The 16371-nt window shown below is 39.6% G+C and overlaps 1 protein-coding gene across 1 annotated transcript in view; it reads left to right on the forward strand.

The window, feature by feature from the left end:
- The window catches only part of USP13 (ubiquitin specific peptidase 13 (isopeptidase T-3)), a 73555-nt gene that overhangs the window by 15501 nt on the left and 41683 nt on the right, over nucleotides 1-16371 (forward strand). The window contains exons 3-5 of the mRNA XM_018554890.1: nucleotides 9122-9182; nucleotides 12677-12798; nucleotides 14283-14425. Coding sequence (XP_018410392.1) covers nucleotides 9122-9182; nucleotides 12677-12798; nucleotides 14283-14425 — 326 coding nt within the window. The remainder of the gene's footprint in view (nucleotides 1-9121; nucleotides 9183-12676; nucleotides 12799-14282; nucleotides 14426-16371) is intronic.

The raw sequence follows: 16371 nt of genomic DNA on the forward strand, positions 1-16371 counted from the left end.
AAAACCAAACCTTTTCTTTTTCATTTTGGATAGAGAAGGAAATAATTGAAACCCCTCTTTGCTTTTCTTGCCATCTGTGTCCCATTATGGAAGATTTCTATACACTTCTGTCCTGTGTAGTTTGGAGACACTGGCTACTTTAGCTTGAGCAGCCAAGGAGTTAGGAGTGGCCCTTGGGATTCCAGGAGATCTTGCCCTGATGCAGAAAACATAAATGAAGGAAAGTACCTATTACGAAGATTGTTGGTTCATAAATGAAGATTGCATTGCTGTTGTCAGCTTTATTAAGGGGGGTGCGGCCTTCTTTATCAGTCCATTTTTTCGTTTGGTTTGTAAAGTTTTTTTGGCTGTCATTGTTATTGTTTTATGTATGTTTTAGTGTCATTGTTTTAGCTCCTATAACTCCTCAGTTGTATTAGTTTGCTTTAACTAATTTATCAGTTCCTTCTCATTTTGGGTCCTAAAGGTATTTGGCTCTCATCTCTAATGTTTTATCTTTTATTTATGTTGTCATTGTTTTATTCCCCCTAATTATTGAGTTGTTCAGCAATGTGTAAAATGATCAGAGTGGTAAGTATTGCATGTCACCATTGTAACATCCATGTCCGTCCAGTTCTTTCCTCCATTTTGCGTTGGAAGAAAAAACTAAAATTAATGGATCCGATTTTTGACCTTGCTAAGTACTTTAGCTACCCGCCGCCCGCCTCCATGTTCCCCTACGGCACTGCGGGTCAAAGGAAACCTTTCTCTTGCCGGAAGTTCCAGGATTGGGGGTAAGTAGCAGAGCATTTGGTCGAGTACGAGTACTCTCCCAAATGCTCGGCATCGACACTGATACTAGTATCGGTGCATCCCTACTAAGTACTCATTAAGACCCCGTTCACATATAGCGACATACCTTTGCAGCGGCCGGGATAGCGCGACTTTCGGGGCGACGATCCAGCGACGGTAGCGCGACCTTCTCCGTCGGGCTCCATAGAAAAAAAGCAAAATCCGAAAAAAGGGTCCGGTAGAAGCGACTTGCGACCGCGACGAGCGACATGGAGTTAAGACAGCTCCATTGAATAGCATTGGCCGGCGACTTCTCGCGATATCGCGCGGCAAAAATGCGCGATATCGCGGCGGAAATCGCGCGACAATTCGCTATATGTGAACGGGGCCTAAGGGAACTTGTGTACTCCTGGGCAATCAGTTAGGTGCCAGTGCTTTTATACAGTTGTAAGGTGGTTAATTTGTTCTTCACCCTTTCAACCCTTATCTGATGTATTTCGCTGGCCAGTTTTACGCTCATAACTTATATAATTTTTTGAATTTTGAAGCATGTCATAGTGAAATCCCTGTGCTCCTGAAAACATTCCTGTATATTTGTGTCTGTGAACAAACAGCTGCAGAGAAATATCTCAAAGGAGCAACACATGGTTATACTATCAGCAAGAGTTCTGTCGCTTTTTGTGACCCACTTTATCATAGTCCTTAAGTTGTTAAATTCAGCAAGACAAACCTATGTGTACACAGTGCTACCGAAACACCAGAAATTTAAGAACTGTTGGAGACCAGTTGCAGGCTCTCCTGACTTTCCACTTGCAGGCAGATTCTTGGCCTGTAGCAAAGCCACCTGTCACATTTTCATGTTATAAAAACAACTTCTAATCCCTCCTAACCTTATCGTTATGGGCTGCAAGACAGGGCATCATAACACAAAGGTAGATTGATCTGTTATGTGCTGCACACATGCTACACATGGAAATAAACAGAGAAGCTAGGGATAAAATGCTGGACACATGATTATGTGATCTAAAATCTGAGTCAGGAAAGTAGAAAGGATTGCTGTTGCAGTACAAATGAGAAGGCAGATACTGATGTTTCTGTATTGTTTTGCAAAGTAGTATAAACTTGTAAGCTATTAGCAGACCACACATGACACAGGTCATAAGGAGTTGGCATTCATAATCTGTTTTATTTAATGATTCCTATAAGACGAGCAGTGGCGACTCTAGGAACAATATATAGGGGGGGGACATATTTGCCACATACTCTGTGCTGCTGCTCTACTCTGCGGTTCTGGCCTAATGTATTGGGCAGAGGTTGTCAGGAGGGTGCGGGGGTCTTAGTAAGGAGAGATGTGTGGGTGGCAGAAGCGCTGTAAGCAGGCATTGTGTAATTACACTACTCATTTCTCTGTCAGGCAGATTTTGTTCCCATACAATATTTTAAAACACATTCTTTATTTGTCTCAATATGTTGTGGCAAGATAGGTTTATGAAACTCTCTTGTGCTCTCTTTCACTTATTGTTCGCACACATCCACCACCACAGACTGGGCATGACGACCCACAACTCCCTCATCAACCTAGGATGAAGGCCATCCACCTCAATGTAACTGCCACCAATTGATGAGCATGTGAACATCCCTAAATGCTTGATCAGCAATGATGTTCACCAACCATACACATTTATTTATTACAGTTATTTGTACAATTTTACGCAGTGCTTTACGTTCCTCACATTCACGTCCGTCCCTGCAAGTAAGGAGCTTACAGTCTAAGGTCCCTATCTCACAAGCATACAGGACCAATTTAGATAGGAGCCAATTAATCTTCCAGCATGTCTTTGGGGCATGGGAGGAAACCCACAAGCACACACGCACAGTGAGAAATGACTGCCATTGACAAGGTGATCAACACAAACAACTCACACTCCTAATTAATGAACACTCGAAATCCCTCCCAATCCAATCTATTCCTGGAGGGCCAAGATTGGATTGGAAGGGATTTCGAGTGTTCATTAGTTAGGAGTGTGAGTTGTTTGTGTGGAGTTTAGCGGACATATTAAAATTTAGGGAAGGTTCGAGTGAGTGCATGCAGTAATCTATGGTAACCAACTGACTTTCATGGCTAGCAATAGTTAGTCACATTGTTCTGCAATGTTAAATATGTTTTGCAGTTTATCCAAGCCTTTCCTTTTTAGTTCTAATAAGTGTTGGGAAAATACCTCACCATTTATAGCCACAAGGGTAACTCGATATTAGCTGCTCAGAAGCAGCTTGGAAAATTTGCAAAACATCTTCAGCAATTCACAACCGGTCTGGTTCAGAAGTCCAGCTGAATGTGACTAGCTGTACCATGAACTTGATAAATGAAGATTTTCTCAGAGAGCTGACTTTCATAAATTGTTACCTTACTTTTGTTTGATCTCAGAATAAAGCAATCACTGACAAATTACTAGGTTTCCATACCTCTAACACTTGTACACATGAGGATGAATTAAAAAGAAAAATAGATACAATAGGAGCTTTGATTTGCATTTATCTTTTTCAAAATGTCTTATCAAGTCAGGTCTGAATTAGGAGTAATACGATTAACCAAGAGGAACTTTTCTTTCTGTACACTGTGCCGTGGCAGAGATTTACATAAACAAACTATGCCTTCTGCTGAGTGGGCACAAGCTGTGACAACATTCAAAACTAAGGCTGGCCATACACTGGCTGTCTTTTCCCACTGGCTAAACAAGTTAAAATGCGTGGTGGAGGGTACTGACGGAGCCACACACTGCTAGAATTTCGACCAGGCCAGCAGGGCTCTATCGAAATTCGAGTAGTGTTCGACCAGCTTAAGACTAATTGTTAACAATTGATGGTTAGAGAGAACAGCCATTCTCTCCACCATAATGAGCAGCTCACTTGCTCGCACTGCCACAAGAGAGTCTGCACAGCCCACCATAGAACCTGCACAGCCACCTGAGAGTCCACACACTCCACCATAGACCCCATATAGTCCACCCTAGAATCCGCACAGGTCGCTATAGAACCTGCTCAGCCACCTGAGAGTGCGGACTATTACACTGGCATTATTTTTCCTAGACTTCTACTTTCAGAGCTAGTTATTAAGCTGTTACTAAAGCAAGTAATCAAATGCAGAGGCAATTATTTTAATATGATAAAGAGTAGATACATTTATATAGTCTTACAGATACAACCGACCTTTTGAGGACAACCATAATGCTGATGCTGCCTGCGATGAATTGAGGTTGACACCCGTGGTCTAAAGGTAAACTTTATTATGAGGAATGTATCTATTTTAGGCACATGTGCTATTGCTTTTCTGTTTTTCTTGATACAGAGAAAAACTTAGTAACGCAGAGCACTTCACCAGCCTCAAATCTACTTTCATACAGTCCTGAAACAGGTGCATGTAAGGAAGCCTCATTCTTCCAAAGAGGAACTCCTTGCCATCATTTAACTTTGCACAGGTGAAGGGGTTCCAAATAACCTCTTTCAAAAGAAGAAAGGACTGTTGAAGGTAGCGCAGAAATGTACTGGCCAGAGTTCCACTTAGATGTTTGTAAATCCTTCATTTGATTGTCACTATGCATTTTCAGTATTTTGTAATCAAGATATAGAGGTGGATTTACTAAGGGAATTGAGAACCTTCACTTAGTCAATTGTATGAATATTCACTTTAATTATTTAATCATGCGTAACGCAAATTAATTTTGACTGTGATTACCCAATTATATGCAAATGAAAAAAGTAAGCAGAAATTTGTTTTTCACTTGATTGGTGAAGTGAATATTTACAGTTTATTGAAGATTCTCAAGCCACATAGACTGTATACCTATAAATGAAGCTACAGCAAGTGCTTGCCAAGCTAATTGATTTTCAGGTTGAGATCAATTTTTTTTAGAGCCCCTATATCTTGTTGGTGAGGAGGCAGAATAGTTAGAGTGCCTTATTATCAAGTCCAGAAGTCCAAAAACACATGCAGCCTTCTGAGTAGATCATAACAAGAACAGGAAGTAACTTGTACATATAATATAAAGTATTATATATGTAACAACTGTGTGACGTCTGCAAGCCAGAGGTAGGAACACCACATATTCCCCTCATAGTACAAAAAATTATTTTTCCACAATGTTGACAAAATACAGACTACCAAAATGTAAAGAAGTACACTACAAAACAGTTACATAACATAATCATTGGTTCACACAGAAGGCCTTCTAATTCTTTTAATATGCCTAGATGGTCCTAGTCCCCAGTTTCATTGTTATCTGTAGGAATACAAAAATGTCCTCCACCAAAGAAAACCCCTGAAAAGTCCTGCTTAACAGGCACAAGCTGACTGGCATTCTATATGTGTCCATCAGACCGTCCATATGCGTAAGCTTCTAGTTCACCTAGTTGACTCACTTTAAGCAAATTGGAAAATTTGCATTGTCCCCATCTCACGGGCAGGGCCCTCCTTACTATCTTGTCTTGAATTGTATTGTGATTGTAATGTCTTCCTTATTCTGTAAAGCGTAGTGCAAACTATTGGCGCTATATAAATCCTGTATAATAATAATAATTTCAATAAGCCAGGTTCTTAATTCTACCTAGAAATCATGGCTGAAAGTGTATTTCTCTCACACTATTTTTCCTATCGGTATATGGTTTACTTTTATCTTGATTTCTAATGTCTGCAACATGTAGTTTAGTGTGCATTTGATTGCCATGTAGTAGTTCCACTGGTAATAAGATCTCTGTAGTAAACACTTTTCTATAACTTCCTGTAAGATTTGCTGTCTGAATAGCTTCTCTAAGGCTTTTGTTAAATCTCTCAGTCTCCCCATTTGCATGAGGGCAATAAACTGAACATTTTCTATGCACAATATTTCTGTTGCCCAAACTAAGGATTCAGACTATGATAAAAAACAAACGGTGGTCTTTTTGTCAGACACTAGTTCCATTGGGTTACTTTCCATGCTAAGGACTGCACAGAGACATGTAATTACAGTGCCATATGTTCTATTTTAGAAAAATGCAATTTCTGGCCTTTACCGTAATTATTAATGTCATAGCAAATCAGCAATCCACAGATGACTCTGTGAAAGGACCTACAATATATATAGCAAGCTTCTCCCAAGATGAATCAAGAAATGGCACGGACTACAGCTGTAGATTGGGTGTTGCAGCAGCTTAGTCATGACAACGAAAGAATAAATGGCAGTTAGTACTTGGGCATGAATTCCTGGCTATCAGTATAGTTCATGTAGTCTTTGCTTTGTTTTTAAAATTCCTGGGTGACCATCATGTGCATGTTGTCTTAAACACTCTCTCAAGATCTCCATTACTTGTAAGCGATAAGATCCATGGAGAATATAGTCATCAGTTTAGGACAGTTCATGTCTAATCCTGAAGTAAGGTCATTCAACTGTCATGTTTTCTGCCTTGAGGAAGGGACCCTGCGCGGCCCCGAAACGTCGGTTCTTTTTTTTAATTCTATGACGCTTCTGTCCATACATATTTTGCTTTCATTATTGAGTGCTGGTGATTCCCTGCTTGTTCTATGTCTGCACTGCGCCATCCGTGAACCAATATCACTGCGAGCACCATCTTTTCTTATCTGGCCGGGAATGCTGTGAGGTGTGCGGAGGGCTCCCCAAACGACCTAGGTCATTCAACTGGACTTTTTTCTGAGCTTGGCCATGTGCTTTGCACAATGTCCTGTAATTGTACTTGTGCTGGACATGCAATACAAGCTTGTTTGAAATCAGATGCCATAACTGCATCTATATCAACAAATGCAACAACTTCAACTTCCTCATCCTGTATATTAGGCTGCAGGTAGGGTAAGCATGACCGTCAGAGGCAATATTTCTCAAGCCTAGTTTGTAGTAATAACTGAGAAGCCTTGCTGACCATCTGGCTATTTATATCCCTGCTCACCCTAGTCCTTTTGGAGTAAGCAGTGTAGTTAAAGGACTGTGGACAACCCACAAGGTAAACACTCAACCCCACAGGTATGCTCCCCTTTTATATGTTGCTGAAACACATGCTAGTGCTTATTTTTCTACAGTAGAATGCTTTTATACTGCTTCTGCAAGTGTTCTGGATGCAAACGTTTTTCTTCTCTGTGTAGCACTGTGTAAGGACCACACCAAGGCCATAGACTGAAACACCTGTAACACATTCTACAAAGCACATGGCCAAGTGGAGAAGGAACAAATAATGCTAGTCCTGTACTATTCACAATTGGCTATTTAACTGTTTCAAAGCTGTGCTGGGTATTCTGATCAGACCATTCTTCCATTTCAATCTAGTAATGCTCCAAATGGCTCCCCAACTGAGGCCTAATTGGGCATACATTTGGAAAACTATGAAGGGAGAACTAAGAAAGCATGTATAGTCTGAAAGTGAGATGGAGCAGGTACTTGTATCACAGCTTTCAAATGTTCAATATCAGGCAAAAGTAGCATTTAGAAAAAATGTTTCATCCTGCATTTTCAATGCAATTTGTCACAAGTACTTTAAAATTGTTTTAATCTAGAGTTGGACCATATACATTAATGTCATCTAGATAACACTGCAACAAACAAACATTACTAAGGATAGAAAACATCAGTTTGGGTGCTGAAGCTAATCCATAAGGTACATGTTAGGAAGGCAGAGTAGTTAAATATAACTAAAGGCAAAACATTTTTATTAATATTATCATTATATTTTTAACTTTGATGAGGGCCATGATAAATTAAAATTAATATTACAATTTTATTTTTTTAAATATATTTTAATTAAAATGGAACATAGATTTAAAAAGAAAAAATTATAGTGGTAACCTTTCCTGACTGCTTCCAAAATGTCAAAAAAAGTTTTGGCATTAGATATACTTTATTGCTTTATTTACAAGTTCAGGTGTTCATAAAACATATGCAGCCTTATCAGTATATCATAACAGGAACTGGAACTAATTTGTACATACTATAGAAATTATTATACTGATAAATTATGTAACAAACTGAATCGTGATATCTACAGGCCAAAGGCATGAACACAGCCGTAGTTTCTGTTGAATAGCCATCTGTATAATATGGAATTAGGATGAGCTCTCAGTTTGGTTTGAACCCACGTGCAGACCAAATTTTGCTTGTTTGGAGGCTTGGCGAGCAGTCCATCTAAATGGTAGCATTCAAACAACCAGTGAGTTTCTGGGTTACAGCTGAATGTAAACAAAGGGGCAAGGATGGTGACTTACAAAAAAAAAAAAAAAAGGTACTCTCTTGGCATCTGTACCAGACCCTCATCATGGATAAGCATCCCGTATAGATGAAGGGAATCCCCAGCCGCTTTGTTTACAAAAGGAATGCAGCAGTGGTGATCTGTCTTTTACCAGCAATTTACAGCATTATTTGTCTTTGTAAATATCAGTTTTTCCTGTAGTAGGTTGTATATATGCACCACCTCACAGGCATGTTTAGGGCATGTTATTTCAAGGAATTGGGCATTTATAAGGTTGCCCTTTAAAGGAGAACTCCGGGCAAACTTTTTTACTAACCCTTGCATTTTGGTCTAGGGAGGAAAATAAAAAAGTTACACTTACCTGATCCTCTGAGTCAGCTTGCTTCTCCTCCGCTGCGTCATCACGTTCTATACACAATGTATAGGACGTGAGAACGCCAAGGAACATATTATTGCTCCAGCAGAGGAGGAGACAGGCAGGAGGGAGCACTGTAACAGCTGGCCGGCTCAGACGATCGGGTGATTATAACTTTATTTTCCTCCCTAGCCAAAACGAGCAGTTAATTCTTGCAGTGTGGGGGAAGCCCCACTGCAAGAGTTGATAATAAAGTTTTGTCCGGAGGTCTTCTCTAATCATTATTAGAATATCTGTTGCCTGCCAAACGGAATTATTAAAACGTTTAGTTTCCCAGGGCAGTGGCCAGCTCCACATGCCCTTTATTTGATGATTGCTTGCCTATTAGCCTAGAAAATGAGCATTTAGGATTTTTAAAATCCTGCTCCCTTTGACTTCAATGGAGTTCAGATTTTAGAACAAGAACCAAGGTGAATTTAGTCTAACCTGCCTTGAACTGAACCCAGGTATGTTGGGATTATCACCAATATGGAACCTTTTATTTCTTTAGAGTAGAAGGATCAAATCCTACACTTGATCACAATTAAATGATTATTAATTCACCACCTGCTGTGAGGCTGGAATGGCTCATTATTTTCACTTATAAAAGATACCGCTACCTACATGCTATACTTTTTTCATTTATGTGCTTTGTGAGAAACAGGTTTTAATGCATACCAGCCAAAATGAATGTTGGACTTGTACTAATATTATGGTGCTTTTGATTTTTAGAAAGCAACTGGAGCGTCTGGTGGAGCACTTCCTAGATTCATCAATAGTAAACTTTTTTTAGGTAAGCAGTATATTTTGATAATTGTATTTTTATATTGATAACAATATAAAATATATTATAAAAAATATGAATATATTACAGAATTGTAATGTGCAAAAAAAAAAAAAAAGCAAAAAAAATACTAAATATAAATACTAAATACTAAAAATACTAATAGGCATATAGTAGGCAGTAAGACCTTTCCTTCTGCCTTTCTGCACGACAATAATCCTCTTGACAGTGTGGCTGGAGCCTCCTTAAATATACCAAATTAGTAGGATGTGGAGAGAGTAAGCATGCGCTTCCCGTTGCGGTGCTTGTTGCCGTAACACCTGAGGATCGCCATGAGGAGGGGACAGGCATGTTGAAGCGCTTGCAACCCCTATTTTCAAAAAAGAATACATGTGCATAGCAACTTCAGGAGGCTTCAGCGGCACCTTCAAGGTGATTATCCTAGCTAGAAATATGAGGTCTAGATCTCTATGGTGCCTATTCCTGGAAAGGTACACTTATGATGCGTTAACCTTTTTCCTGATAATTATATTTTCTGTATTTTTGGATGACTTTGGGCTTTTAGATACATATGATCATCAGCAATAGTTAACGGAAGGACACCATATCAAGTGTACTATTTTATTTATTTATTTATTACTGTATTTATATAGTGCCAACTTCCTCAGTTGTTTACATATTGTACATTAACATATTGTACATTTTCAGTCCCTGCCCTCAAGGAGCTTACAATCTAAAAGTCCCTATCTCACATGCATACATACTAAGGTCAAGTTAGACAGGAGCCAATAAACCCACCATAATTTTTTTGAAATGTGGCAGGAAACCAGAGCACCCGAAGGAAACCCAGGTAAGCACAGAAGAGTTTGCAAACCCCATGCAGATAGTGTCCTGTCTGAGATTGCACATTTGGTTTCATGGATGCCAAAAAAAGAAACATCTGCATAATAAATTCTGTAAAACTTATAGGAGCACTCTGATCAATAAAGGTAGTAAACGTGGAACATGTTCCATTTAAAGAATGTATCAATGCTTAGCTGAACAATATGTTTAACCATGGCCTTAAGTTGGGATTAAGAGAGGTTTTTTTCCAGGTGCTTGTATAGAGCTACATACATACTGTTATCTATGTCGGTGAGTACCTTCAATCATATACAGGTGAAACTCGAATAATTAGAATATCGTGCAAAAGAAATTGCAGTAAGTACGATATACGATATTGTTCTATGTACAATCCTTGTTTTATTGATTGCATGTAATAATCTACTTTTTTGAGGTTGTGGATTTGGGGTTCTTGGGGTTTTCATGAGCTGTAAGCCATAATCATCACAATTATGACAAATCACGGCTTGAATTATCTAGCTTTGCATGTAATGAGTCTATCTCATATATTAGTTTCACCTTTTAAGTTGCATTAGTGAAATGAATGAACTTTGCACGATATTCTAATTATTCGAGTTTCACCTGTATAAATAAATCCAACTTTCCACTTCTGTAAACGTTTGTAAGTTAAGTAGGCCTTTTTTTAGGAACCATTCTTATCTTGAGTCCCTTAAGAGAACTAATAATAGCTGCAATGATGGCCACTTGTTAGCTGATCTAATTCTACAGCAGGCATGTCCGTCACTGCTCTGGTCTTCTGCATCTGCTGTGTTGTTTTTTCCCGGAGTTCACTTTTACCTAGAAGTCATTCAGCTGCTCTACTTTGTCAACAAATTTGAAAAGCAGTAGCCGCTCAAGTCAGGTTATAACTATTCGGGATAAAAGTGCACGTGAATGGGGTAATTCACAGCCAGTGAAATGTTCCCAGCACTAAATCCCGCTAGCCAGCACAGAAAACCTACATATGAACTGTTTTCTAATGTTTACAGATTTTTATAACAAACATTTACATATCTATGTGATGCCATACAACCATGATAAGGCACCTCTGTAATGTGTCCCCACTCCCTAATTATCTGAGCACTCAAACTGGGATGTATTTTGAATATTGAATGCATTTAAAAGCAGCCTTTTGTAGGAGGTTGGCAAAACCTTCTTAAAAAGTATAGTATCACACAAGGATGCCAGTCTCAATCAAGTCAGCCAAAGACTCCCTGTTGTATGTGTCTGTAAAAAATGTAACAAAAAATGAGAACAACTCAAATAAATGTATAGGGTGTGTCTGTAAAAAATGTATGAAAAAGTGAGAACAACTCAAATAAATGTATGGGGCTTCCTTCAATATTTACTCATTGCTGCATAGAAGTCCCCATTTGGGAAATTGCTGAATTCCTAAAATGGACACTGTTTGTGCCCTCCATGCTTCAGAGGCACTGTCACTTTGCCAATCCACAACCCAACCCCTAAGCATAAATACTTACCCAGCTACTCTTCCACTCCACCCCCACCCCTCAATACACTGTAGGAGCCCTCGCTTAGTGGGGCTTCCAGTGCAGGGGGGGGGGGGGAGGCCCAAACATTGTCAAGTGGGATGAAGAGGAGGGGGCTGCCATGACATCACCCCCTGTTTAAGCTCAGACACCATTTGACTTTAGGGTTTAAACAGGTTGAGATGCCCTGAATGGGAATAGTGACTTTTTCTTTTAAGAAGGTTTGAAATTAGTGGGATGTTGTGTTTGTGTTTTTACATCAACATGTCATGGCTGTCAGTGGGGGGACAGGCTGAGGAGTGACCACATGCACATGAGAGGAGCAAAAGCTGTTCCTCTGCAAATAAACATCTTTGGGGGAATTTATCAAAACTGGAGCAGAAAAATCTAGAGCAGTTGCTTATGGCAACCAGTCAGCTTGTTCAGTTAAGATTTGAAAAAAAGAGAGAAGCTGATTGGTTACCATGCACAGATGCATCAGATTTTGTCTGCTCCAGTTTTGATAAATTCCCCTCGTTTTTTCATAGGCTTATTTTGCATTACTGATTTATCAGTAAATGGTGCTTAAAGGGTAAGTATACCCATCCTGATTGTCACCCTGGCCTTAACTACCCTGCATACTTGCTGAGTTTTTACAACCATGGCTCACTATCCTACCAGCCAGGCTCTTCTTCCCTCTGTCTGTGCTTGCACAGTAATTTCCCTTTGATTTATGTGGGAAATGACTATGGAAGTTCCCTCAACTTCCACTTTTTTTTTTAAAGGGTTAGAACCAGTGGAATTTTTATCACTGTCTACATACTTATTGGTTTGATTCTTTTTTTTCCTCCTTTGGTGGCCACACAGGAAGTGAAGATTATCTCTCCAATGGGTGCACACAGACATAAAAAAAAAAAGAAATTACTTTGGTTTGGGGCTACTAAAAAGTTTATTTGCAGAAGCTGGGTTTTAATTTGCATACTAGTATTTTAATTTTACTTTTGTTTTTCAGATTAAAAGTACAAACCAAACTTTTCTTTGTGTTCTTACAAATGTTTTACAGCTATGTGATGGACTAATAGGCAGCCAGTCAACGGCTTAACCATAATAATATTTCTGTAAAACTAAATAACTGGTTTTGTATTTTTTTAGATCTTGAAATTGACTCTGATTTCAACAGTGATGACTATGAATATGAAGATGAAGCTAAACTTGTTATATTTCCAGATCACTTTGAAATTGCTCTACCTAATATAGAGGAGCTGCCAGCACTGGTCAGTGAATGTGTGCTATTTTTTAGATGATGGAGTTAGGTGATATTAAGAACTTCTACTTCTGTACAATAATACTTATAAACACTGAAAAATGTTGCATTGCCCAAGGAGTAATGTCTGTATCCTTCTAAAAGCTTAGGTTTACATTCACTGAATGTTTTGAAAATTAGTGGGTTATTTAAAACATTCACAAATAGTTGGTCGGCAATTATAATTTTTCAGATGTACTTTTTCCATTGCACAATATTGAGGCATGTTGTGTTATGTCGTTTGCCTAAATGCTCTGAAGTGTATGCCTGGTTAAAAAAAAAAAAAAAAAAATGCAGTACATCTCTAAAATACATGCAAGTTTTAAATGCAGAAAAATAAATGTTGATTTGTCAGAAGTGCTCTTGGCCCCTATTTCCTGCAGTGGGCGGACAACCCATGGCAGTTTTGCGGACAGAATGGTGTCAGCAGTGCCCAGTTCTCCTTTTACTAAACAAATGAATTGTGCCCGCACAGCACAGGACTAATTTATCTATAGTTCCAAGATAAAAACTGGGGCTAATTGGGCTTCTTGAGATAACACAGGATTAGTGCACAAGACTTTGGACGGCTCTGAATTCCTAACATGGTCAATGGGTGTTTGTTTTGCATTTATTGAACGAATATGACAAAATAGTTTTAATAGCATATTTAACAGAGTAAAAGGGAGCAAATAAGAGAAGTTCATTGGTTAATGGAGTTACATACACTTTAACAAGGAACAAGCAAGAATGAACAATTAGGATCAGCAAATTAAAAGGAACATCTTCTCTTATTGCTGATTCTCTTCTGTACTAATAGGTAGTGTGGAGATACCCGAACATACATTATGTTCTCTCATGATTTACCCCATATCTATTAATGAGCCTACTGTACTAACTGATGACCGTACTGAGTTTATCCTTAGCAGTCAATAGGAAAACAAAAAAAATATGGAAGCTATCATTGCATTGTTATACTCTTTTTGTCAATAAAGCATTAAATATAGTGAAGGCTCATTCTAGTTCCTGTCATTTTTGCATTTACCCTCCTGCAATGGTAGTTCTGAATCAGTTACTACACAATTAAAAGTAATTGGTTATTTTTGAATAATGCATAGAAATACATACTTTTTTCCCCCTCAATTTTAATGCATCATTCAGGGAATGCAAATGGAAATTGACATTTTGTTGTATGTTTTCATACAATGACCATAAAGTATCACTATTGTATTATTATTATTATTCATAATCTCCTGAAAATGCTTGTTTTTTTACTTCTGAGAACAAGAACAGAGCATACACAGTTTGGATAATCCATTTGTTCAATAAGGGATCATGCTATTAATAGGTGGAAGCAGCTTAGTAATTAAGTTGACCTACTTGTGAAAAATAATAAAATCATGATTTTTTTTGTTAACTAAAAGGATTATTCCTAGATAATATTTCTAGATAATGTTTTATTGTATTGTTCTATAGGTTACCATTGCCTGTGATGCTGTTCTAAATTCCAAGTCCCCATTTAGAAAGTTGGAACAAGAGTCATGGGAAGAAGAATTACAAGTGTCAAAGTTTGCAAATAAGCTTGTACAAATAGACAATGGAGTGAAGATTCCGCCAAGGTGAGTTATGTACATCATGTCTAACGTTTCACCCACATTTACCAAGCTTACTCACCATTGACAACTGTGATCAAATTCCTTTCTAACTAGTTCTGTTGTGGTTGACAAGAGGAGGCTGGTGTTTTGGGTTGCAGGACCATTCCTCCTCTTCAGAAGTCTGCACCTACTAACTTAATGGAGCCCATACAATGCGTCTGTACTCCACTGGTGTCCAGGGGGGCCGCCATCAGGGGGGTACGGCCGACACTCAAGTAAGGGGCCCGCAAACCTTACCTGGGTGACGGCCGTACAGGTGACTGAAGGCAAGTGCCCACATCCCATTTAATATATTGCCGAAACGGCAATATATTAAATGAAAATCATTCCCTGGTGGGGAATCAGTATGATCTGCATCTCTTGCTGATGCAGACCATACTGATCGTTTCCTCGTGGTGCCTCTGCTAACATGCAGGGAGCGATTAGTATGTCTGCACCAGCCAGAGTGCAGAGCACACTGATTATTCACTGAAGCCCAGGGATGCAGCCCCCCTTCCTGCAAAACAGGTAAGCAGGAGAGGGGGACATTTTTAATGAACTATTATTAGTTGTGAGAGTGTGTTATATTGTGTGTATATTGTGTTTAATGAGTGTGTGTATTTTTTTTTTTTAATGAAGCTATGTGTGTGTTTTTTAATGAGTGTGTGATATGTGTGTGATATGTGTGGTTTTTTTTAACCATGATTGCTGTTTAAATACAAGCGATCCGGCGTCTGTATAGACGCCGGATCGTTTGTACAATACGGCGCCGTGTCCCCCTCTGCAGCCGCCGGTGCTGCCGTCAGCTTCCCGGGCTCATCTGTCCCTCGTGTGAGCCTGGGACCGGTGTGGAGGGTCTCCCCTGACAGATCGGAGGAGAGATCAGCAGCTTCTAGCCACGGATCTCTCCTCCGATCACTGGACATCGGAAGTGAGGTGCATTTCATCACTTCTGGTGTCACAGTACACAGTCGCCGGCTCCTAGAGCCAGAAGAAGAAGCTGGTGAAGCAGATCTCGGCTTCATCAGCTTCTTTGGGGTCCCTAGGTGACACCAGGGGTCTGCAAGACCCCTGATGTCTCCATAAAGAGGACCTGTCACATTATATTTGCTATTACATAGGGGACTTGTTAGCCCCCTATGTGATAGCAATAAAGCTGAGTGTGAAATTTAAAAAAAAAAATTAAAGTAACAATTAAAAATTCAAAAAACATTTTTTTAACCACTTGAAGTCCGCAGTGTTACACCCCCTTCCTGGCCAGGCCATTTTTCAGTATTTAGCGCTGCAGTACTTTGACATTTATTGCGTCATGCAACGCTGTACTGAAACTAATTTTGTACCATTTTTTGGGGGACTCATGGAGCTTTCGTTTGGTGGTGTTTAATATTACCGAAATGTAAAAAAAACAAAACTGTTCTCCTATAAAACATTTATTATTACCCAATTTTTTGGTAAAATATAAAAGGCGGGGTCACGTCGTAAAAAGACAGCAAACATGTTAAAGGAGAACTATGAGGTGAGTGCTTTTCTTGCAATGAGACTGTCACAGGTCGGCTCAGTAGATCGGGAGGTGAGAGAACACATATCGGCGTTCTCTCATGTACTGATCTAATATGTAACTAGGTCTAGGTCTATGTGTACTGATCTAATATGTAACTAGGCTCTCTGCCGTGACAGGGGAGGGACTGGATTCCCCCCTCCCCACTCCGATCCGCCAGCGCTGACTGGCGGAACGGACGGGGGAGGGGCGGTTACAGCTGGCTCTGCCTCTAGATAGGCAGAGCCAGCTGTCAGTCACACAGCTGGGCGGATCCCGGCATAATTGTCGGGATCCGCTTCAGCTGCGGCGTCTCAGTATACCGCGATCAGCAGCTCCCTATATACTGAGCCTAGGGTGACGGGAGGACGCTAGTTTGTGTCCTCCCGTTACC

This window comes from Nanorana parkeri, unplaced genomic scaffold, assembly GCF_000935625.1.
Source record: "Nanorana parkeri isolate BGI_ZX_2015 unplaced genomic scaffold, ASM93562v1 scaffold177, whole genome shotgun sequence".
Lineage (NCBI taxonomy): Eukaryota > Metazoa > Chordata > Amphibia > Anura > Dicroglossidae > Nanorana > Nanorana parkeri.